This window comes from Phodopus roborovskii, unplaced genomic scaffold (genome assembly GCF_943737965.1).
Source record: "Phodopus roborovskii unplaced genomic scaffold, PHOROB, whole genome shotgun sequence".
NCBI lineage: Eukaryota > Metazoa > Chordata > Mammalia > Rodentia > Cricetidae > Phodopus > Phodopus roborovskii.
This window is the reverse complement of record NW_026126485.1, coordinates 19,387,902-19,412,837: the sequence shown is the minus strand read 5'-3', so window position 1 is coordinate 19,412,837 and position 24,936 is coordinate 19,387,902. Positions and strand designations below refer to the sequence as shown.

General features: G+C 51.1%; 1 protein-coding gene across 1 annotated transcript; it reads left to right on the top strand.

Annotated features, from left to right (window-relative positions):
• The first annotated feature begins 557 nt into the window (after positions 1-557).
• Positions 558-24,936, top strand: Mast1 (microtubule associated serine/threonine kinase 1). The gene is made up of 26 exons (XM_051194995.1): positions 558-871; positions 2,241-2,329; positions 2,713-2,788; positions 6,665-6,743; positions 7,970-8,130; positions 8,282-8,357; positions 8,506-8,715; positions 10,939-11,040; positions 11,119-11,251; positions 11,318-11,385; positions 12,545-12,630; positions 12,719-12,927; positions 15,080-15,218; positions 15,317-15,449; positions 15,586-15,751; positions 15,835-15,936; positions 16,077-16,199; positions 17,831-17,940; positions 18,453-18,631; positions 18,707-18,954; positions 20,016-20,222; positions 20,425-20,654; positions 20,851-20,973; positions 21,060-21,196; positions 23,334-23,521; positions 23,600-24,936. Exons 1-26 carry the CDS (start codon positions 576-578, stop codon positions 24,853-24,855), a joined length of 4,926 nt encoding a protein of 1,641 aa, XP_051050952.1. The 5' UTR covers positions 558-575; the 3' UTR covers positions 24,856-24,936.

The following is a 24,936-nucleotide window of genomic DNA, read 5'->3' as shown; positions in this document are numbered from 1 at the left end:
CCTGGGTTTGATACTCAGTGTGGTGGAGCATGCCTGCAATGCCAGTGTTGAGGAGGTATAGCGGGACAATCATAAGATCAAGGTTTTCCCTCAGCTACACACACAGCAAGTTCAAGACCAGCTTGGACTACATGAGACCCTGTCCAGAACAATGTTTTAATATTGTCATGGTGGCTCACAACTGTGATCTGAGCACTTGGGAGGTCAGGCAGTGGGATGTCTGTCACAGCCTGGGTGAGTTCCAAGACATCCTGAGCTAGAGTGAGATTCTGTCTTGACAGAAAGCAAACAAAACTTTATTCCCAAGGACATGCTTTCAGGTGTCCACTTGAGTTTATTTATTGTGCACTTGACCCTGTCTAGTTACCGGGAATCAGAAGAGGAATCAGGAAGGCCAGGGTGACATGGCCATGCTGATGACGCTCTTGCTCCTTAGGTGAACGGAGCTGCATTGTGGGTAGAGGCCACATGTTGTCCACTCTGACCTCCATCCTTTTTACCGCTTTTTCTTCCAGAAGGATTTGCCCCTGCCCCGGAAAAGCAGCAGGTGAGCCTTAGGGGAAAGATGCTCCGGGATGCTGCCCCCAGGTAGGGGCACCAGGCGTGCACGCGGGCGGGGCCTCGCTCGGCGACACCCCGCAGCGCCCCCTCGCGACTGGCCGCAGCAGCAGGGCCCTCCCCTCCCCCCGCCCTCCCCTGGCCGCCGCTGCGGCTTCAGCCTCCGCCCAGCTCACTCGCTCCTCGCGCTGCTGCTGCCGCACCTGCCACCATGTCGCCGCCGCCGGGTCATGTCTGACTCTCTCTGGACAGCGCTTTCCAATTTCTCGATGCCCTCCTTCCCCGGTGGCAGCATGTTCCGCCGCACTAAGAGGTAGACCCCCACCCCAGACCCTGTCCTGGCCCTCCGGGTGAAGCCGCCCAGCAGGCTGCTGCGGCAGGGCGGGGCCGGGATGCTGCTCGCTGTCCAGCTGCGCCAGAGGTGTCCGCACTGTGCCCTCCTGCAGGGGATGGGGATGAACGCGGGCGGTGCGGGCGGTGCTTCTGGAGAGACTGGAAAGGCCTGAGCTGGGGGGGAAAGGGTCGTGCCGGCGGGGGGTTGCAGCGCCTTTGTTTGCAGACACCGTGGACTCTGGCGGCCCGGAGGGGGTAGGGGACCGCGGGGAGGGGGACTTGGCACCATTAGAACAATAGCCGCAGCCTGGCCTCCCCCTACCCCCATCCGCATGCTCCTGGACAAGCTAATATGCTCAGTCACTGCGGCTGAGAGCGAAGGGTCTAGAGCGATGGGGGCTCCTCTTCTGCAGCTGCTAGGCAGAGGAAAAGGGAGGGGGTCGCTATCACTGCACGGACCCTCCCAAGACGAACCCAGCCTCACACTGAGAATAGTGGCACCGCGTCATACAGAACTTGACCACACACACAATCCTAGTGGCTCCGAAACACTGGGAGGCACCATATATACTCAGCCACAGGTCAAAGCCATGGGCAGACAGGGTCACCTATTTGTCACACACAGACACACACAAATTGTTCTTTCCTAGTAAAATGCCATATGCAAGACCACCCACTGAAAACGATGTTTCCATCCTAGACATGCAGATCCGCTTTTAAAATGACACAACCATGCATCTAACGCTATCACAGCAGCTGTGTCACATTGACCCTAGGATAAACAGACATAGGGAAGGACACACTGCATAGGCAAGGACACAGTCACATAGCACCTGTCCATGTGGCACATAGTTGCATGCTTGGATGTGTCCAGTGCCACAGGGTGTTAAATCCACACACAGTGATGGACACACACACAGCCAGTGTCTCTCATGCTGATAACCCCAAATGACAACCGCACACCTGCAGCTGAAGTCATGTGCCATATACATGAATAAGCTGTGTTTCTCATGGCACCACACATACAGAACAATGTGTTGTCACACAGATAGCATACATGACACACCAATGTCATTCAGTGTGGATCTCATACAGTGTCTACATACTGTGAATGTTATGGGTATCTCAAGGACACAGACATTCAGGATCACCAACGGTGTCACCGTGACTGTCAGGCCATGACTGACACAGACCTCAGAGCTGCACAGGAGTCACACGCTACCCTGGAAGTGTCCCACATTGGCTGCAGCATGGAAGAGAAGGGAGGATCTGAGACGGAAGAGTGGCCTCACAGGCTCACGCTCAAAGGTCTGGGGTCTCTCTTGAACCCTGCTCTCCTTCCCTGCCAGTTGCCGCACCAGTAACCGGAAAAGCCTCATCCTGACAAGCACTTCGCCAACACTGCCGCGACCCCACTCCCCACTGCCAGGCCACTTAGGTGAGACAAAGATACAGCCTGGGTACGAGTGGATTTAGACCATGGGAGGCGGGGCCACAGCCAGAGCGTGGCCATCCCTTATGGGCGGGGCCACTCTGGATTGATGGAATGGGTGCTGGAGTTTAGAGGAAGCTGGATTGCACATTGTAGAAGCAGAAAGGAGGAGCCATAGCTGAAGGGCGGAGCCGTCTTAGAGGAAGCCGAATAGGCACCTAGGTGAGTTCAGTGATTTGAGACCCCCCCCAAAATGTTGAGAGAGGCGGGGCCACTGCTAAAGGGGCGTGGTCTATCATACATGCTTGGGCCTATATTAGAAGGGAGAGCTGTCCCCAGCAACCTACTTTGCTGATCGGAAGACCCTAAAGCCCTCTTTTCTCCCGCAGGTAGCAGTCCCCTGGATAGTCCCCGCAACTTCTCTCCCAACACCCCCGCCCACTTCTCGTTTGCTTCCTCCCGAAGGTGAGTCCCTTCCCTGAGGGCCCCAGAACTCGGTGCGATCCTCCCCATCCGCCGTCTGGGCCACCATCTGTTCTTGTCCTAATTGCACCCGAGTAGCCTCTGGGGACCAGTGGAAGGGCCTCAGTGTCCTAGCTGGAAAAGCTACTAGAATTCAAGGTGGAGCTTATAAAAAGGCGGAGCCAATCACTGATCCAGAATGGAGACAGGGGACCTTTGCAGCGGAGGGAAACTGCTTGTGTTCTGGAGCCCCAGGGTCGGCCTCCTCCTAGCCTTGTGCGCTTGGCCGAGCGTTTCCATAGCAACAGAACAGGGCTGTCAAGATGAGGTGCGCAAGCGCACACTGCACAGAGCCCATCTAGGTCCTCAATTCCTCCAGCGGTGCCGGGCGGGGGCGGGACGGGGGATGGCTAGGGCATTTTCTCAACCTTCCAAAAGATATTTGCCTCTTAGGTTCTCGGTGGATTTAAATGAATGTTCTTGGGGGCCATAATGAAAAGTGAGAAGGGGCACAGAGTTCTTGCTTTTTGTGGAGAAACTTGTAGAGAGTCATTGGGATCTTGGGACCAGGAGTGGAAGTTGGGGTGCTTTTTCTTTAGCTGTATTCATGGTTAGAAATCTGAAAGGAACAGGACACGTGGGATGAAGGACGCCTCATTTCTGTCCTTAGAATGATAGAGAGGATTAGACAGCAAAGAAAGAAGACAGGTGTCACTGCAAAGACTGATGGAAGCTATAGGAGAAAGATGGGGAAAGAGACTGGCTTCCTGGAGGGGGACGGGAGCCCCTTTCAACAGTAGTACAACTTAGCTGAAGGAAATGGGAGCCAAGCATGACTCTGGGCTTGTTCTGTGTAGAAAGGGGCCAGAGCCCATCCTCTTAGAATGTGTGTCTATGGGACTGGCCATCTGAGTCCCAGTGTAGGTGTGTGCAAGCATGAACGATGTGCACATGTATTGGAATGCAAACCTATGTGTACTGTAGGTTTGTAAATGTATGTTAAAGGAGGACACCCCCACCTCTGTATCTCTGAGTGCCTGTGTGTGGGAGTGTGAATGTGTGTGAGAGTGTCTGTGTGCATTAATGAATGGTGTCAGTGTGACTGGAGGAGTTTGTGGCCCTGTGTGAGTGGGAATGTATATGAGAGTATGTCTGTGAGGGAGTTCTGGCCTGTGTGCATCATTGTGTGTGGGCATCAGTGTGACTGGAGGACTGTGTGGGAGTTTGACTGTCTGACAGTGAATGAAAGTCTCAAATGTGTAGCTACACGGAGATGAACCAGAGTGTGTGAGTCAGGATGCAACTGTATGTGTGTCAGTGAGAGTCTTGGCTCCCTTGTGTATATCTTTGTGTCAGTGTGTGTCTGCTTTAGCATGTGATTATGCATTAGTGTGTGAGAGTACTGTGTTTGGGTTCATGTGTGAGGCTATGAATACTCACAGCTGCCTTTAATGAGGAATCATGAGTATGGGACTTGGAATTTACTGTCCTGGAACTCACTCTGTAGACCAGGCTGGCCTCAAATTCTCAGATTTCTGCCTGCCTCTGCCTCCTGAGAGCCAGGATTAAAGACATGTGCCACCACACCCGGCTGAGAGTTGGAATTTTCCTTCTTTCCTTTCTTCCCTCCCTCCCTCCCTTCCTTCCTCCCTTCCTTCTTTCCTTTTTAAAGATAGGGGTTCTCTGTATAGCTGTCCTGAACGAGAAGACAGGCTGACCCATAGAGTTAGAATTTTAAAAAATTTTATTTTATGTGTGTGTGTGATGAATGGTTTGCTTGGGTGAATGCATGCACCATTTGAGTGCCTGGTGCCCTCTGAGGTCAGAAGAGGGGGCCAGATCTCCTGGAACCAGAGTTATAGGAACCTGGTGTTAATATGTGGGTGCTGGGAACTGAACCTGGGTCCTCTACAGAAGCAACAAATACTCTTAACCACTGATCTATCCAGCTCCAACAGTCTGAATTTTTGCATGTGTTTTGTTCTGTTTGGGATAGGTCTCATGTTGCTTAGGGTGCCTACAACTTTCCCTGTAACCAAGGATGGTACTGAATTCTTCTACTCAGCACCTCCTACTTCTCAAATAGATGTTTTTGCACATCTTTGCCAGCACATCCCCACCATTTTTCTCCCACAGTTCTCTTTGAAACAGGGTCTTACTATTGTAGCCCTATTTGGCCTAGAACTGGCTATGCAGACCAGTGACCTTGAACTCACAGAGATCCATTTGTCTCTGCCACCCAAGAGCTAGGATTAAAAGTGAGCACCACCAGTCCTGACTTTTTTCTTTAATGAGAGAGAGAGAGAGAGAGAGAGAGAGAGGTGGTGCTCACATGGAGGACAGGAAATAACTATCAGAAGTTTGTTCACTCTTTCACCCACCATGACCTCCAGGAATCAAACTCAGGTCATCCATCAGGCTTTCAAGGCATTCCATCATTTCCCTACTGAGACATCTCGCTGGCCCTTGTTTTGTTTTTTATTTTACTTTATTTTATTTTTTGGTTTTGTGAGGAAAGGGTTTTTGTTTTGTTTTGTTTTTTAGTTTTTCAAGACAGGGTTTCTCTATATAGCCTTGGAGCCTGCTCTAGAACTCACTCTATAGACTAGGCTGGCCTTGAACTTGGAGATCCACCTGCCTCTGCCTCCCGAGTGCTGGGACCAAAGGCATGAACTGCCACCACCAGGCCTTTTTGTTGTTGTTATTGATTTTTTTTCTTAGATCCATATATTTTGTTTGTTTGTGTGTGTGTGTGTATGTATGTATGTATGTATGTTTGTGTGTGCATCATATACATGCCTGGTGCCTGCAGGGTTCAGAAGAAGGGTCAATTAACGAGTCCCTGGAATTAGAGTTACAAATGGTTGTGAGTCACCATGTATGAGCTGGTACTGAACCTGGGTTTCTTGCAAGACCAACAAGTGCTTTTTTTTGTTGGTTTTGTTTGGTGGCAAGGTTTCTCTGTGTAGCCCTGACTGTCCTGGAACTCACTATAGAGTCCAGGCTGGCCTTGAACCTTTGATCCTCCTGCCTCTACCTTCTGAATTTTAGGATTGTAGTTATGCCAGTCCACCAGGCTCAGTCTGTGAGCTTGGACAAAGGAGGCACATGAACATGAATGGTTTGTAGCTATACTCTGAGAGTGAATGTGTGTGGACAAGAGTGTATAGACCCAAGTCAGTGTGTCTGTTAGAAGATACATTCTTTTTATCTGAGAAGATGCTTAGGCATCTTCTCTGAGAGATTTCTTGTCAGAGTTTTCTGGAGCTGGATTCTGGAGTCCCTGGGGATGATATATTGGTGTTAGTTTCTTTTTATAGTATTGTTATGATTTGGGGTAGAGATTGGACCCAAGGCTTTGCACATGCTAAGAAGGTGCTGTATTGTGGAACCACATTCCTAGCTTCCTTTGGATGGGCTTTTCCAATCCTTCTGTGTCTACTCTGGGAGGAGAGGGGGCTTTTGTTTTGTTTTGGTTTTAATTTCTGGTTTTTTAGATGAGACAGGGTTTCTCTATGTAACAGTTTTAATTGTCCTGGAACTAGAGAAGGCTAGCCTCGAACTCACAGAAATCTGCCTGCCTCTGCCTGGGATTAAAATGATGGGATTAAAGACTTGCATCACCACGCTCTGCTGGGAGTGGGGAGTTGGTGATAGTACCAAACAAGGAAGGATCATGGGGAAGTCCCAAGGAGAGGGATTCTTCCTCTATGACCTGGCTAAAAGATGCCCTCTTTCTCTTTTGACTCTGAAAGCCTCAGGTATCTGAACATCCACATCCCCATCCCCATCCCCATGCTGGTCATGGCCAGTGGCTTCTCTCACTCCAGGAGTGAGGGGACCCCTGGCAGAATTCTGAGCAGCTTGATTGGGTTCCAGGGCGGATGGACGCCGATGGTCACTTGCCTCGCTCCCTTCCTCTGGCTATGGCACCAACACACCCAGCTCAACTGTTTCAGTGAGTATGCGAAGGTAGATGGATGGGTGGGTAGGAACTAAAGTGATTGCATGGAGACCAGCAGTCCCAGATGGACTGAGGGGCTGGATTTCACTGCTCTTCATGAGTGTCTACTTGTCCATCCATTAGAGGTGACAGGTTTTCCCCAGAGCCCCATCTCTGCTCTTACTGCATTTTCCTGGGAACCTACTCAATTCTTTATCCATGATGACACAGTCTTGGGGAATCAAGGCTTGTGCCTAAGTGTCTTTAGCTGGTCAGAGCCAGGCCACCACCATGGCTTCCACTTAGAGCCCATTTGCTTACACATTGGACATCTCAAAAATCTCTCTCCTTCAATGCCCTTCGGAGACACAGCCCTAATTTTTTACCCATCCATTGCTGTAATGATTAAGCTCTGATACATGGCCACATGACTTGGCTAGGGGTATAAAACAGGCTTCCTGGAAGGAGTGGTTGAAGCCCAGACACAGGTTCAGCTCGAATTGGGGAGGGGCTGGGGATGAGATGTTCAGGAGCTCAGCAGCACAGGTCAACCCCCTAAGGCCTCAGAAAACCAGCTGCTGGTGAAAGGTGATTGTTTTACAGCTGGTTGTAATGGCATGGGACTGTAATCTGAGCTGCATAGTCTGATGGGAAGATCAGGAGTTCAAGGCCAGCCTGAGATACATGAAACCCTACTTCACAATTCCTCATTACCACCACCACAAAGAGGGGCAGGGAGGATAGAGAAGAAAAAGGAAAGAAACAAATCGCTGAGGGAATAGTTATATTGGTAGAGTGCTTGCCTCGTATGCCTGAGGCCCTGGGTTTGATTCCCAGTACCACAAAAGAAAGAACGAAAAGGGAAGGAAAGAATAAGAAAGAAAGCTAGCTATCCAGCCAAGACTTAGAGGAATAATCCAAGAATGGAAAACAGTTAATGCCAAGGCCCGGGGCAGAAGCACGGTTGGTATGTTCAAGCATCAGCAGGACCAGTGGGGATGGAACAGAGCAAGTAAAGCGGGGAGCAGGAGGAGATGATGTCAAGGAGGTAAGGCCGGGAATCTAGTGCAAGGCCCTGAGCCATGGATGGCTCTGTATGGCAGTACCGCCCCCGCCCCCAATCCCCTTGGTGTTTTGAGATAGGATTTCAGTGTAACCATGGCTGGTCTCAAACTGAGCCCCAGGCAGGTCCGGTGCTGTGTTGTTCCCGCAGTGGCTCTGACTCAGAGCTCTCTTTGTAGTCCTCCTGCTCCTCCCAGGAGCGCCTTCATCAACTACCCTACCAGCCCACCGTGGACGAGTTGCATTTTCTGTCCAAACACTTTGGCAGCACCGAGAGCATCACCGACGAGGATGGTGGCCGCCGCTCCCCCGCTGTTCGGCCCCGCTCTCGGAGCCTCAGGTGCGCGGGCACCAAATTTCCTTTCTGGAGGGTTGGGATTTGGTGCCTGACCATGAACCTTCGACCCTGGGAAAATACAGTGATGTTCCTGTGAGGGTGGGGGGTAGCTCGGAGGCAGAGTACTAGACAGGAAAGACTTCTTTACCTGCAGTCCCGGCCGCTCCCCCTCCTCCTACGACAATGAAATCGTGATGATGAACCATGTGTACAAGGAGCGGTTCCCGAAGGTGAGACACTACCCGCCCCACCCCCTGCCAGTCTGTCTGCACAACCCTTCGCTCGCTCGCCCGCGCAACTGGGCTCCGCGCGTCCCCTAGCGGTCGGCGCGCGCGGCGCAGGCTCAGGTGACCACAGCCTCCAAGTACCGCTCCGCAGGCCACCGCGCAGATGGAAGAGAAGCTGCGGGACTTCGCTCGCGCGTACGAACCTGACAGCGTGCTGCCTCTGGCCGACGGCGTGCTCAGCTTCATCCACCACCAGATCATTGAATTGGCTCGAGACTGCCTTACCAAGTCCCGCGATGGGCTCATCACCACGGTCTACTTCTACGAACTGCAGGAAAACCTGGAGAAGCTGCTGCAGGATGTGAGTGTCAGTCACTTTAGACTCCGCCCACAAGCCGGTCAGGCTCCGCCCGGTTCTTACACCCGCGAAGTGCGAGGTGGAGATGAGCATCGGGCTACTGGGAGGTGGAAAACAAGGACACTGAGGTTCCCACTCTAGGTCCAATGGAAGAGCTGGAATTTATCTCCTTAGCAGCCCTTCAGATGTTTAAGCAGCTGTCAACCTTCTCCGGTGGCCTCCTAAACCCGCCTCCCTTTACCCCTTACTGGGAATTGAACCCTATGAACCAGTGGCCTAGAACACTTGAGGCAAGTGTTCTACGACTGAGCTACATTTCCAGCCCCTGTTGTTTGTTTTCTTTTTTCTTTTTGTTCAAGACAGGGTATTGAGTAGTGCAGGTGGGCCTCCAACTTGCTATGTAGTTGAGGATGACCTTGAACTCCAGAACTTCCAGCTTCCAACTATTGAGTGCTGGGATTACAGTCTTATGCCACCACTTCCGGTTTATGAGATGCTGGTTTGAAACCCAGGGCCTCTGCATGCTAGGAGAGCACTCTGCCAACTAAGCTGCATCCCTAGTTCGCACTAAGTTGCCCACTAACTGGCCTTCAAATCACTGCATAGCCCATGCAAGCCTTGAATGATATCTTCCTGTCTCAGCTTCCTGAACAGCTGGAGTCACAGATCTGCAGCACCACACCCAGGCTGTGTGTAATTTCTAACAGCACACATGACACATTCTATATATTTTTACTTATCTTCTTTGTTGGTTTCCCTACTCCAATGTCAGCCCCACAGTTGGGCACAGGGGTTGTTCTGTTCGATACAGAGTCCCTGATTCTGATGTGGTGCCCAGTTCATAGTAGGTGCTCAACAAATATTGCATATATGTCTCTGGGGACATAGCTCATTGGTAGAGGGCTTGCCTAATATGTTAGCCCCAGGTTCCATCCCTAGCAACACACACACACACACACACACACACACACACACACACATTGGATGAGCCTCCTGTGGTAGCACACACCTGTCATTCCAGCATTAGGGAAGCCTAAGCAAGTGTATCCCAAGTTCCAGGCCAACCTGAACTACACAGCAGAGCTCGCCTATGAATGAATGAGTGAATTAGTTAATTCATTAATAAGTGCATGTATGAATAACAGCAAATCCAAGGCAAGGATGGTGGAGAACATTTATTGAACACATAGTGTGTTCGGGGACGTAGGTGCCCATGTCTTCCTGGGGTGGAAATGCTAGTCCAGGAATCATAGAAACAGATCAAGGATGATGTCAGGTATCAGCTGACTTAGGTAGGGCTAAGCAGGAAACAAAACATTAACTGGGCCCCTTATCAAGAGTTCTTAGGAGGGCTCTCTGGGGATGTGACATAGAAATTGGGACAAGAATCCTAAGTAGACAGCACCTGTGGAAAGAGCCAGAAGGAGTGTGACTGAGCAGAAGAAACAGTAGGCTTGGCGTTAGATCTGTCTTCAGGACTGCTCTGCAGCTCTGTTCATTCCATTAACCTCAGGGCCCAGAAGAGGTCGACATGGGTGATTTGCCCGTTCTAGTCTCTTTAATTTTTTTAAAGTTTTACTTATTTTGTTTTTAAAGATTTATTTATTTATTTATTACTCTCTGAGACAGGGTTTTTCTGTGTAACAGCCCTGACTTCCTGAAACTTCGTTTGTAGGTGAGGCTGGCCTCGAACTCACAGAGATCTGCCTGCCCCTGCCTCCCAAGTGCTGGGATTAAAGGTGTTCATCACCACCACCCAGCCTTAAAGATTTGTTTTGTATTATATGCATATAGGTGTTTTGCCTGCATGTATGTCTGTGCATGAGTATATGCATTGCCTGTGGAAGCCAGAATCCCCTGGAACTGGAATCACAGGAATCATGTTGGGGCCAAGGGGGTGCAGGAGATAAAACCTGATCCTCTGCAAGAGTAGCCATTGCTGTTAACTTCAGGGCCATCTCCAGCCCTCATTTTAATGTTAACTTTTATTATTTGTGTGTGTGGGGACACACACACAATTTTTGGGTGTCACTTCTCTCCACCATGGATTCTCAGAATCAAACTCAGGTTGCAAGGCTTGCACAGCATGTGCTCTTACCTGCTGAGCCTTGCAACAGTAACATTACATGCTCTGTGTAGCCCCAGGACCTGGAGAGCCTGGTCTGGGAAAGAGGCCTGGCTGAGCACATGACCTGTGAGCCCATTCACTCATTTCCTCCACTCCAGGCCTATGAACGCTCTGAGAGCTTGGAGGTGGCCTTCGTCACTCAGCTGGTGAAGAAACTGCTCATAATCATCTCTCGCCCTGCAAGGCTTCTGGAGTGCCTGGTGAGGAGCTACTCAGGAGGTGTGGGGGATGGAGTAGCCCTCAGTAGGCACAGCAAACTAAGCCCATCCCTGCCCCAGGAATTCAACCCCGAAGAGTTCTACCACCTGCTGGAGGCAGCTGAGGGACATGCCAAGGAGGGCCACCTGGTCAAAACTGACATCCCCCGCTACATCATCCGACAGTTGGGCCTCACCCGGGACCCCTTTCCAGGTGTGCAAGGGACCTGAGGGGGCGGGACGAGCAGCAGGGCAGCCACTCACACTCACCTCATTCTAGATGTTGTGCGCCTAGAGGAGCAGGACAGCGGGGGCTCCAACACACCTGAGCAGGATGACACATCTGAGGTGAGCTCGGACCAAAGCTTGGTTCTCAGGCCAGCCAGGGGCTGTCCACCTCTAGGCTGGGTGATGACATCTTGGTTCCACACTGAGCCTCAGTTTCCCCACCTGTACAATGGTTTTGTTCATACCCTCCCCCCTTCCCCTCTCTGTTTTTTGAGATGAGGTCTCCTATGTAGCTAGGAGTAACTTGAAATCCATTATGTAACCTTCAGCTTCTGCTCCTCCGATCAAGTGACAAGATCACAGGTGTGCACCAACACGCCTGGCAGCCCCTTTTCTTTTTTAAACATTTTATTATGTTTAGTTATTAACCAGGATGCATGCTACAGCATGCACATGGAAGTCAGAGGACAAGTTTTGGGAGTTGGTTTTCGTCTATCTTATGAATCATGGGGATTGAACTCAGGTGTCAGACTTAAGAAGCAAGCACCAAGCCTCTCTTATACTTACTATCTGTTAACTCTAGTTCACATACTTTGTCCCTATTTTTCATTTTCTTTCTCTCTTGCTCTTTTTTTTTTTTTTTTTTTTTTTTTTTTTTTTTGAGGCGGTTGGCTGGGTCTCCTGTGTAGACCTACCTGTCCTAGAGCTAGCTCTGTAGACTAGGCTGGCCTGGAACTTGCAGATATCAACCTGCCTCTGCCTCCCAAGTACTGGTATTGAAGTTGTGCACCACCACTGCCCAGCCCACATTTTTCCTTTTCAGTTGTTAGGTGGTGGTGTTGATTTCTGGGTGAGTTTTGCTTTAACATTTGTTACTACTTTTGTTTGTGTCTGTGTGCCTTGTATTTATTTATTCATATTGTGTGTATGTGTGAGGAGGTCAGAAGCCAGCTTTTTCTGTCCACCACTTGGTCCTGGAGACGGAACTCAAGTTGTCAGACTTGGTGATATAGGGCCCCTTAATCTACTGAGCCATCCTTCCAGCTCCCAGCTGCTAGGAACATTTTTTATATGTGCATGCCAGTGTGATTAGCCACAAGTTTTCTGTCTTTCCTAATAGCAAAGTTAGGAATACGCCACCAGAGAAGGTTTGGATTCAAGTGGCCCCTGTGTTGCTTTCTCACTGTGCAAACTGGATACAGAACTTATTCATCTCTTCCGTTCCTCAGTTCCCCAAGTTCCCCATGTGATGCCGATGATCTTGCACTTTCCTCTGCAGGGTCGCAGCAGCACCTCAAAGGCCAAGAAACCACCTGGAGAGAGTGACTTTGACACTATCAAGCTCATAAGCAATGGTGCCTACGGGTGAGCCACCCGGGGCTCTGGCGGGGGAGGGTGGCGGAGGCCGGGTGTCTCGGAGGTGATGGCCGGTCCTCGCTCTCTTCCCCCGCAGGGCCGTCTACCTCGTGCGGCACCGGGACACAAGGCAGCGCTTTGCCATGAAGAAGATCAACAAACAGAACTTGATCCTCCGCAACCAGATCCAGCAGGCTTTCGTGGAGCGCGACATCCTCACGTTTGCGGAGAACCCTTTTGTGGTCGGCATGTTCTGCTCCTTTGAGACCCGGCGCCACCTTTGCATGGTCATGGAGTATGTGGAAGGTGCGGCCACCTTGGGGGCACCGCTGCGCCAGCCAATGCTGCTGGGCCACCCACTTGACCGTGGACAACCCCTTAGATCATATGCTTGTTTCCCCAACTGTTTGCTCTCCGGTCCTTGATCTCTCTGCCCATTATGCCCATTGTTTTTTGTTTGTTTTGAGACAGGGTGTCAGTATGTAGCTCAGGCTGACCTCAACCTTTGGTTTCTACTTCATCTTTCTGAGTGCTGGGATTCATCGTTCCTATTTATTTGGGGGGGGGAGTTAGATTTAGCTACTTTATATTCTATTAATATGTAAACACACCCCCAATTTGCATTCTATAGCCATCTTTTCATCATTTCATTTGTTTTCACACCCATTCATTGGAGCACCTGCTTTTTGTTTTTAAGATTTTGTTATATACAGTGTTCTGTCTGCATATATACCTATATCCAGACGAGGGCACCAGACCTCACTATGGATGGTTGTGAACCACCATGGGGTTGCTGAGAATTGAACTCAGGCTCTGGAAGAGCAGTCAATGCTCTTAACCTCTGAGCCATCTCTCCAACTCCAAGCATCTGTTTATTTACATGCCTTTCTATCCAATTCTCCCTCCTTCCTTCCTTATTCCTTTCCTCCCTCCCTCCCTTCCTTTCTTCCATGTCATTTTTCTGTCCATCCATCCTTCTTTCCTTCTGAAATAGTCGTCTTTTTCTTTCTTTCTGAAATAGTCTTCAGTGTAGCTGAAGCTGGCCTGGAACTTCCAGTTTCCCTCTCCTTCCTTACCCCAGCAAGTAGCTGGGACAATAGGGTGCAGCATCCTCACCCCAGCAAGTAGCTGGGACAATAGGGTGCAGCATCCTCACCCCAGCAAGTAGCTGGGACAATAGGGTGCAGCATCCTCACCCCAGCAAGTAGCTGGGACAATAGGGTGCAGCATCACCCGTTTGCACCTTTCACTTCCATCTATTTGTTCCTCTATAATGCCACTTTCTTTAGGGGTGTACTGGGGATATAACCCAGGAACTACTGCTGAGCTACACCCCTAATCTGTCACTGGGAGAGTCTAGGCAATGGCTCTCCCTCTGAGTCATATCCCCAGCCCTTCACAGGTAGAGATAGTTCCAGGCCAGCTCCAGTTTGATTTAGTTAAAAACAAATATTATTATAAATAAAATACCACAAATTAAATGAACTAAATCATTACAATATTAACTAACACTCATACTTTACATCATCATTCATTTTATATTTTATATTTATATTATATTTTATATTTATTTTCCATCTTTATATATTTCTAAGCAGTGTTGAAGTTTGAACTCAGGACCTTGTGTGTGTTTGGTTTCAGTCATCTATCTTTTTCTGTATGTGTAACAAAGAAATATATTAGCTCGTGTGATGGAAAAGTCTCTGCCACCTTTAGGAATGGCTGTATCCAGGCGCTCACACTAAACCATTGGCAGTCACATAGTACTGCTTGCCCATGTGCGGGCTCCCTCCTGATATAGCCTACTGTAGCAAGGCTGCCACTGAGCAGATCCCATACTATGTTCAATGTTGACCTAGGTACTCTGCCTTGAGTGACATCTGTCCTATAAGGAAAAGGGAGAATGGGTATCAGGCAGACTAAAGTATTGATGTTGGGGCAGGGATGTGGTTTAGTAATAAAGCACCTGTCTAGAATCCAGCAGTGAGGGCCAGGAGTGTGGTTGAGTAGTGGAGTTATTGCAGAGCACACACAAGGCCCTGGGCCCACCTGCAGCACTACTAAATAATATGCGGACCATACTCATCCTGGGTGGAGGCCAGCAGCCCTCATTTGAAAACACCTGACCCTCAAGGTTCAGTTGCCATGAGGTCGAGTCATGCTTTCTTTGATTCCAAACAAAATACAACCATCAGCTTCCTGTTTGAACAGACCTGTCTCTGAGTCAGAGTCCTTATATAGAAAGTGGGCTGGTCATACCAATTTCAGAGAATGACTAATAACATGAGGTAAGTCTAGGAGAGTGCAACTCTTTCTGAGACTTACTCCAACCCTAGACCTTAGTTTTCCCCTTCTGCAAATGGGAACAAGGGAAGTAGAGAAATGGTGGATGCTGTGTGCTTGGCTTTGGGTACAGGGTGTCCCCCCTCTTTATTTGAATCTCTTCCTTGGCTCTCAGGTGGTGACTGTGCCACTCTCCTGAAGAACATTGGAGCACTGCCTGTGGAGATGGCTAGAATGTATTTTGCAGAAACAGTTCTGGCCCTTGAGTACTTACACAATTATGGCATTGTGCACCGTGACCTCAAACCAGACAAGTGAGCCTTGATCTTTATTCCTCCTCCCTGCCCTGTTCCAGGGGTGAAGGACAAGGGCCTCACTTCGGAAACTCACTTACATCCTGTGTCTGCTGCAGCCTCCTTATCACTTCCATGGGCCACATCAAACTCACGGATTTTGGCCTCTCCAAGATGGGTCTTATGAGTCTCACAACCAACTTATATGAAGGCCACATTGAGAAGGATGCCCGGGAGTTCCTGGACAAACAGGTGTGTGGTGGGCATGGGGGTCACCAAGGGTGGAGTGACCTGGAAGGACCTCAGGGGCCCAGGGCCTGGTGGGGGGCACAGCTCTCCCTTGAGGCCCCTTCTGTGGCCAGGGCACAGGCTGACCGCCTGCCCCCAGGTGTGTGGGACCCCAGAGTACATCGCACCCGAGGTCATCCTGCGCCAGGGCTACGGCAAGCCAGTGGACTGGTGGGCTATGGGCATCATTCTCTACGAGTTCCTGGTAGGCTGTGTGCCTTTCTTCGGGGACACCCCAGAAGAGCTCTTTGGACAGGTTATCAGTGGTATGTGCCTCCTAGGTGGGCAGGAGGGAATCTGGAAAGACAGGCAGCCTGGGGTGACTGCTCAGCTTCGTTTTGCTTTGCAGATGACATACTGTGGCCTGAAGGGGATGAGGCCCTGCCCACAGATGCCCAGCTTCTGATATCTAGCCTCTTGCAGACCAACCCCCTGGTCCGGCTTGGGGCAGGTAAGAGGCCTTCTGCACAGACAGCTAAAGCAGGGAAGCAGGACTGATTCAGCTTGTGCTGAGGCCTGGGGTGGAAGATGGCCTGAAGGGCTGGATGGCTGGGCATGCTGTCAGGGGTCTCTGAGATCATCTGCCCACAGGTGGGGCTTTTGAAGTGAAGCAGCACAGTTTCTTCCGAGACCTAGACTGGACGGGGTTGCTGCGGCAGAAGGCAGAGTTCATCCCCCACCTAGAGTCAGAAGATGATACCAGCTACTTTGACAGTGAGTTGGGAGGAGGGAGAGATACAATGCTGGGTCTGAGTAGAGAATAGGATCCAAAGAGAAGCCCGAGAGTGAGGGCTGGGGTAGAACTGGCTGAGGGTGTGTCAAATAAAAAGGCTGAAGCTGCTCAGGCCTGGGGGGTGCAGGCCTGTCGCCCCAGCTTAGAAGCTTTTTTGTGCCACAAAGAGAGTTCAGGAACAGCTTGGGCAACTAAATGAGACACCATTTTATTCTTTATTTTATTTATTTATTTTGGTATTTTGAGACAGGGTTTCTCAGTATTCATTTGGAGCCTGTCCTAGAACTGGCTCTGTAGACCAGGCTGGCTTCGAACTCACAGAGATTTGCCTGCCTCTGCCTCCCGAGTGCTGGGATTAAAGGTGTGAGCCACCAACGCCTGGTGAGACCCCATTTTAAAATAGAATTGTGGCAAATATCTGTTATCCCAGCACTTGGGAAGCAGGGCTACCTGGAGTTCAAGGTGAGCCTCAATTATCTATCAAGTTCAAGGCTACCTTGGCTACAGTTAACTGTTTTAAAGTCAGGCATGGTGGTGCATGGCTTTAATCTCAGTTTAGGAGGCAAATGTAGGCAGATCTCTGTTACTTCCAGGCTAACTAGCCAGCTATGGCTACATAATGAGACCCTCTCAAAAGGGTGGAGGTGGTGCTGGACAGATGTCTCAGTAGTTAGGAGCACTGGCTGCTCTTCCAGAGGACCTGGGTTCTATTCTCAGCATCCACATGGCCGCTTACAACCACCTCTAACTACGGGATCGAGCACCCATTTCTGACCATCATGGACACCAGGCACAAATGTGGTACAGTGACATACATGTAGGCAAAACACCCATACACATTCAAACAAAACAAATAACAAAAACAGAGAAGATAGTTCAAGGGTTAAGAGCCCTTGCTGCTTGTGTGGAAGATATGGGTTCTGTTCCCAACACCCTTGCCAACTCGAGGGACTGGGGTTGGGTGGTGGATGTTCCAAAACATCTGTAACTGCAGATCCAGGGGATTTGATGCCTCTAGTCTACTCCCCCCAAACCTACACTCAAGCTTGAGTGTGTGTGTGTGTGTTTTTAAATATTTTTTTAAAAAAAGTATTATTAAAAGAAGAAAAATAAACAGAAAAGTGAGAAGACGGCTAGGGACACAGGGGTAGAGTGTGTTTGCCTAGTATGGAAGAGAACCTGGGTTCAATCCCCGGTAAGGCAAAAAAAGAGGCAAGACCCAAATTGCCTTTGGGGTGTGGCCTCGTGGGATTTGACGTTGACCACCTTGGGAGCAATGCCTGTGTTAGGAACTGTGTTAAGACTTCGATAGAGGACAGGGGCTGGCGCTCAACATGGGAGAGTTAGCAGGTTGGGCCTGGGTCTTAGCTAGATGACCTGGTCAAGACCTGTAGTAGCCTGAGGTGGAGTCAGGGTAAAGAGTGCTGAAGACGCTGATCTGGTAGTTAAGCTTTTCTGGGGCTCTGGGAAAGGCAAAGATTCGGAGAATCGGGTGAGGGAGGGTCGGGGGTGGGGGATGGCAGCAAGATCGGGGGAGGAACCGGGAGCAAATTGGAGGGGGTGTGGCGAGGACACAGTTTGGCAGGGCTCTGAGGAGGCTGCGGTTCTCCAGCCCGCTCGGACAGGTATCACCACGTGAACTCCTACGACGATGACGACACTACCGAGGAGGAGCCCGTGGAGATCCGCCAATTTTCCTCCTGTTCTCCGCGCTTCAGCAAGGTGCGCAGAGCCGGGTTGGACTGGAAGGCCTGTGGGCAGCAGGGTCCCAGACACCCGAAGTCTCAGTTTGGAAAGTTTCAGAAGTGGTGGGAACTAGGGAGTGGAGAAGTCTTGTTGGGTAGGCAGGTTGGGGACAGACCTTTGGCACTGGGCTCCCCTGAGGGTAAGAATGACAGCGGGGGCGGGACAAAGCTATGCAAAGTCTTACCAGGACTGAGCAATTGGAAGGATTCATGGAAGGAGACATGGTCCCAGCCTGGTGACCGACAGACAGGATTTGGGGAAGGCCTATGAGGCCGGGCTAGGTAGAGAGCACAGTGGTTAGGGAGCTAGACCGGGTGTGTCTAGAACAAGGCAGGCTTGACTCTGTGTGAGGGTTCTCAAGGGCAGAACTACAGAGAATTGTAGAATTGGGCAGGCGGCGCCTAGGGAGGACAGAATGAGGTTGCAGAAAAACTGATTGGCTATCGCGCGCGCGAAGGCGGACTCAGCGCCTCCCTCTCTGGTCCTAGGTGTACAGCAGTATGGAGCAGCTGTCGCAGCACGAGCCCAAGACCCCGGTGTCAGCATCAGGGGCCAGCAAGCGGGACCCAAGCGCCAAGGGCCCAGAGGAGAAGGTGGCCGGCAAGCGGGAGGGACTAGGTGGCCTGACTCTACGTGAGAAGACCTGGAGAGGGGGATCCCCAGAGATGTAAGCAGGGCTATAGAGAGGCTCGAGGGCGGGGCGAATGGGAGTATCCCTTCTGATCTGGCTCCCTCTGTGCAGTAAGCGCTTCTCAGCGTCTGAAGCCAGTTTCCTGGAGGGGGAGGCCAGTCCCCCACTGGGAGCGCGCAGACGCTTCTCAGCCCTGCTGGAGCCCAGCCGCTTCAGTGCTCCTCAGGAGGACGAAGATGAGGCCCGACTCCGCAGGCCTCCTCGGCCCAGCTCCGATCCCCCTAGCTCACTGGATACACGCGTTCCCAAAGAGGCAGCTCAAGGAGAGGGCACTTCCATTCCCGGGGACCCTGAGGCCAGTGAGTGCCTTCTGCAGCTGCTTTTCCCATTTTCCCAGGGACGATCTATTGAGTATTCATGTAATGTACATAGTACAGTTTATGAAAGCTCTCACGCACCTATCTGAGGGTATTACCACTGAGAATGCACCAGGGTCGGTGAAGCTCAGTGGGGGATCTCGGGGTGTGGCTTAAGACCCACAATTTAGGCCACACAACAAAACTTGTAGAAGTGGTAGTTCGGAGCCCAGCGTTGGTGGCGCATGCCTTTAGTCCCAGTACTTGGGAAACTAGAGGCAGGTGGATCTCTGTGAGTTCAAGGCCAGCCTGGAATACAGAATGTGTTCCAGGACAGCCTGGCTCCAACGCTACAGAAAAACCCTATCTCAAAAAACAAAAACAAAACAGAAAAAGGAGTGGTAGTTCAGGAGAGCTGATAACTCTGTCACTGAGAGATGGGGATGAGTGTGAGTGAGTGAGTGTGTGTGTGTGTGTGTGTGTGTGTGTGTGTGTGTAGCTGCAATTTCCTTTTCTGAAGATCACTCAGGGGCTGGAGACATCGTTCAGTGGTTAAAAGCACCGGCTGCTCTTTCAGAGAACTCAGGTTCAGTTCCCAGCACCTACAGGGTGGCTCACAACCATTCATAGTTCCAAGTTTCAGGGAATCCAACACCCTCTCTTCTGACTTTGCAGGCACTGCACACTGGGCATGCACACACACAGGCAAAACACTCATAAAATAAATATAAAACAAGAGAGCACTAAACCAGATGTGATGGGACATTCCTGTAGACTTAGCATTTGGGAGGCAGAGGCAGGTGATCTCTAGTAGTTCAAGGCCCCTTGGTCTACAGAGTAAGTTATAGAATAGGCAGGGCTATGTACTACTGAGATTCTGTCTCACAACAAACAAACAGAAGTACTCACTGTTCCAGGCGGACATTCAACCAAACAGAAGCATGGTGGTGCTGTCCTGGACCAGAGGCTATACCACAGGATCTGTGACCTGAGCTGTGAAGTTTAAGGATTAGGAATAGTGAGTGAAAAGTCTCTGACCTGATAGTTCATGCTCTCTGTTGCAGCTGAGCGCTCCCACCCAGGTGACCTGTGCCCACCCTCCAGAGATGGAGACCCATCAGGCCCTAGGGCCACCAATGACCTGGTTTTGCGAAGAGCAAGGCACCAGCAGCTGTCTGGGGATCTTGCTGTGGAGAAGCGACCATCTAGAACTGGGGGCAAAGTTATCAAGTCAGCTTCAGCTACTGCCTTGTCAGTGATGATTCCTGCAGGTGAAGCTGGGCCCCACCCACCAGGGAAGGGGCTCCCTGCAGTTGTGGGACAGGTGCATTTCCCCTGTCTATGCTATTTGCTGTCAGGATGGAGTAATGAAGAGCTTGCTATGGGGCTTTGACTTGGATGGAGTGACCAACAGATACTGGGATAACAGCATGAGGTTTGTCTTGATCTCTGACCACAGTTTTGTGTCTGCAGTGGATCCACATGGAGGCTCACCCCTTGCTAGTCCCATGTCCCCTCGGTCTCTCTCCTCCAATCCATCCTCACGGGACTCTTCACCTAGCCGGGACTACTCCCCAGCTGTCAGTGGACTCCGTTCCCCCATCACCATCCAACGCTCAGGCAAAAAATATGGGTTCACACTGCGTGCCATCCGTGTCTACATGGGGGACTCCGATGTCTACAGTGTCCACCATATTGTTTGGGTGAGTCCCATGGGCTGAGGAATGGGGGGGTGATGCTTAGTGTGAAAGGTAGTATAGGTAGTCTAGGTGAGACTTCTTTCGCCTAATTCTAACCCCAGTCTTCTTCTATGCAGTGGGGAGATTAATGACTATTTCATAAGAGCCAAAGTTCTTTTAGATCCCTCAATCATGCCTTTGTGGGTTTTCCCATTTACAGCACGTGGAGGAGGGAGGCCCAGCCCAAGAGGCAGGGCTCTGTGCTGGGGACCTCATTACCCATGTGAACGGTGAGCCGGTGCATGGTATGGTACATCCTGAGGTGGTGGAGTTGATCCTGAAGGTAAGTGTAAGGAAGGGGCCTGGATGGGCTTAGGGGGGACAGGACAGAGCAGCCTCTAACAAATGGGATTCCCTCCCCTCTCCCAGAGTGGCAACAAAGTAGCTGTGACCACCACACCCTTCGAAAACACCTCTATCCGCATTGGGCCAGCCAGGCGCAGCAGCTACAAGGCCAAAATGGCTCGTAGGAACAAGAGGCCTTCAGCTAAAGATGGCCAAGAAAGGTGAGTGAGACCATAAGTAGTTTATCTTCCTAACCATGGGAGGATTAAAGCCAGAGTTGTGAGGGGCAGAAGGGAAACTGCAGTGAGTAGTTAGGAGGGGAAGCAAACCAGGCTGGGAAACTGGGGGAGCCTGGGAAGGAAACTGTTTAAAATAAAAGCACTGTGAGTTAGCACTTGCGCAGGTTAGCAGGATTTCTCTGTATTGCTTTGGAGCCTGTCCTGGAACTAGCTCTGTAGACCAGGCTAGACTTGAACTCACAGAGATCGGCCTGTCTCTGCCTCCTGAGTGCTGGGATTAAAGGCATGAGCCACCAACATCTGGTGGGCCTTCAACAATTCTTGAGAGGAGCTGGGATAAAAGATTAAGACTGGTTGGGCAAGGTGGTGTGTGATTCCAGCAGTCCTTAATCCCCAAGGTTGGAAGACAGTGTGGTGGCAGAGGAGGGCAGATCTCTTGAGTTCCAGGACAGCCAGGGCTATGTAGAGAGATGCTGTCTCAAAAAGCAAAACACTAGTTCCAGGACAGCTAGAGCTGTCACACAGAGAAATCCTGTCTCAAACAAACAAACAAAAGACCCAGTCACCTAGAATACAGTTAAGCAGGCCATCCGATAGAGGCACCTTGTAATTTCAGCTCCTGGGAGGCTGAGGCAAGAGGATCTCTGGATGTTAAAGGCCAGTGTGGGCCGGGCAGTGGTGGTGCACACTTCTAATGCCAGTATTCAAGAGATAGAGACTGGCAGATCTCTGTGGGTTCAAGGCCAGCCTGGTCTACAGAGTGAGTTCCAGGACAGTCTCCAAAAGCTACAGAGAAACTCTGTCTCAAAAAAAAAAAAAAAGAAAAAAAAATCCAGTGTGGGCCCATATAATAAGGGAAAAAAGAAAATAAACACAATCAGATATTAGTGATGGAGGAATGTTACTACAAATGCATCCTTATTTACTGGAGTTCCTTCGGTGAGTATCAGAGTGAATTTACACAAATCACCTATGAGGTCACAAGGCCCTATCATCAGATAGGACTAACATGGTGTGGATATTTGGAAATGTGGTTATATTATGGGATATTACTGTAATTTCTTCTCTCATACACTGGAAGAGCTGAGGGAAAGGGTGGGGCCAGGAGTCTTGTCCGTTCACATGTGCTCATCCCATGGATTGTGGTCTTCATATCATGGAGCCACCTCCCCAGATCCAACAGAAAATTTTATTTATTTAAGATTTTAAAATATTTTATTTTAATTATGCATAGGTTTGTGTCTATGAATATAAATGCAGATGCCTGTGTAGGCCAGAAGAGGCCATGGGTTGGATTCCCCTGGAAGATGGAGTTACAAGCATTATGAGCTAGCTGTCTGACAGAATTGCTCAGGTTCTCTGAGGGGCAGTCTTCTTCTTAACCACTGAACCATCGCTCCAGCCCCAAGAGAACAGTTTTGTTTTATCTTAGATTCTTTTTACTTGTATTAGCATTTTGATTGCTTCTGTTTATGTGTACCACATGTTACTTGATGCCAAAGGAGGCCAGAAGAGGGCACCAGATTCCCTGGAACTAGAGTTACAGGTGGTTTTTAGATGCCATGTGGGTGCTGGGAATCTAACCCAAGTCCTCTGGAAGAATAGTCACTATGCTTAACTGCTGAGCCATCTCTCCAGCTCCAAAGAGACTATTTTGACAGCTGGCCATAGTGGCGCATGCCTTTCATGCCAGCTCTGGAGAGGTGGAAGGAGCCTGATCTACATAGTGAGTTTCTAGACAGCCAGAGGTACATAATGACCCGAAGATCGGGGGGGGGGGGGTTGGTCAGGACCCCAGTGAGGATTTGAGTGAAGGAAGCAAACTAATCCAGTAAATGAGTTCAGTGAAAAGGTACAAGATTAGATGGGGGTAGGGAGGCAGAAGGGGTCAAGTTTGTTTGGAAGGGATTTCTGGCTTGGATTGCATGTGGCCAGAAAAGAGAGGGCACGACCACCCAGGATTGAGACAAGAGTTCTGCCTTGATAGATGGGTTGTAGAGAAAGGGGAATGCTAGAAAAGGGTAGTCAGTTGAATACTGGGCTGTTGTGCAGTCCAGAAGCGGCCAAACTCAGAGTCCAGGAGTTAAGGAGAGGTGATTGTTTGCTATTACTTCCCCAGCAAGAAGCGCAGCTCCCTCTTTCGGAAGATCACAAAACAGTCAAACCTACTGCATACTAGCAGATCACTGTCCTCTCTGAACCGGTCCTTGTCGTCCAGCGACAGTCTTCCCGGCTCGCCCACGCACGGACTACCGGCACGCTCACCCACGCACAGCTATCGCTCCACGCCTGACTCTGCCTACCTAGGTAGGTTCTGTACCTGCGCGGGGTAGGGGACTGAGGTGCCGCGGTGCTCAGAACACTTACACCTTCTCTGGCCTGCAGGTGCCTCCTCACAGAGTAGCTCCCCAGCTTCCAGCACGCCCAACTCCCCCGCGTCATCCGCTTCGCACCACATCCGGCCCAGCACCCTGCACGGGCTGTCACCGAAGCTACACCGGCAGTACCGCTCTGCACGCTGTAAATCGGCCGGCAACATCCCTCTGTCACCACTGGCGCACACGCCATCCCCGACACAGGCGTCGCCTCCGCCGCTGCCAGGCCACACGGTGGGCAGCTCGCACACCACGCAGAGCTTCCCAGCCAAATTGCACTCGTCACCGCCTGTTGTGCGTCCGCGCCCCAAGAGCGCAGAGCCACCGCGCTCGCCACTGCTCAAGCGCGTGCAGTCAGCGGAGAAGCTGGGGGCTTCGCTGGGCTCAGACAAGAAGGGCGCACTGCGCAAACACAGTCTCGAAGTGGGCCACCCGGATTTCCGCAAGGACTTCCACGGTGAGCTGGCACTACATAGCCTCGCTGAATCCGACGGTGAGACACCTCCCATCGAGGGTCCCGGGACGACCCGGCAGGTCGCAGTGCGACGCCTGGGCCGCCAGGAATCGCCCCTGAGCTTGGGTGCGGACCCGTTGCTACCCGAGGGTGCCCAGAGACCGATGACATCAAGCAAGGAGGAGTCCCCGGGAGGTGCAGAGGCTTGCACCCCGCCTCGTGCGACAACCCCCGGGAGCCGGACCCTGGAGCGTGACCCAGGTTGCACGAGGCACCAGAGCGTGCAGACTGAGGATGGCCCAGGTGGAGTGGCCAGGGCCTTGGCCAAGGCGGCGCTAAGCCCGGTGCAGGAACATGAGACAGGCCGGCGCTGTAGCTCTGGTGAGGCAGGCACACCCCTGGTGCCCATTGTTGTAGAGCCTGCCCGGTCAGGGGTCAAGACCCAGACACCTCAACCTCTGGGCATAGACTCCAAGGGATTGAAGGAACCTGTAGCCCAGGTGCCTCTAGTGCCTGATGCACCAAGGGGCCGGGAGCGCTGGGTGCTCGAGGAGGTGGAAGAGCGGACCACACTAAGCGGACCTCACTCCAAGCCAGCTTCTCCCAAGCTCTCTCCCGACCCCCAGACTCCAACCCTAGTCCCAACAAAGAATGTGTCCCGCAGTGCAGTTCCTGCAGGCCCACCTGCTTCCCTTGCGGTCCCAGGCACCAAACCTGAAGCAGGGTTGAACTCCCGGTGCCCTGCTGAAGCTGTGACTTCCGCGGGCCTAACCAAAAACGGGCCACCCAGCCACGCCCCTCTCGGCCCATAGCGGAGCCGGCTTTTGGTCCTGTGCTGTACAGATGCCTGTATACATATGTACACATATAAATAAAGTGCCCATGCTGCCTGA

Excerpts from the sequence above, each read along its gene's own strand:
- Mast1 (XM_051194995.1), top strand. The coding sequence starts at position 576 with ATGCTGCCCCCAGGTAGGGGCACCAGGCGTGCACGCGGGCGGGGCCTC. Across the intron at positions 2,330-2,712 it reads CCCACTGCCAGGCCACTTAG|GTAGCAGTCCCCTGGATAGT; the intron begins GTGAGACAAAGA and ends TTTCTCCCGCAG. Across the intron at positions 18,955-20,015 it reads TCCCGGGGACCCTGAGGCCA|CTGAGCGCTCCCACCCAGGT; the intron begins GTGAGTGCCTTC and ends TCTCTGTTGCAG.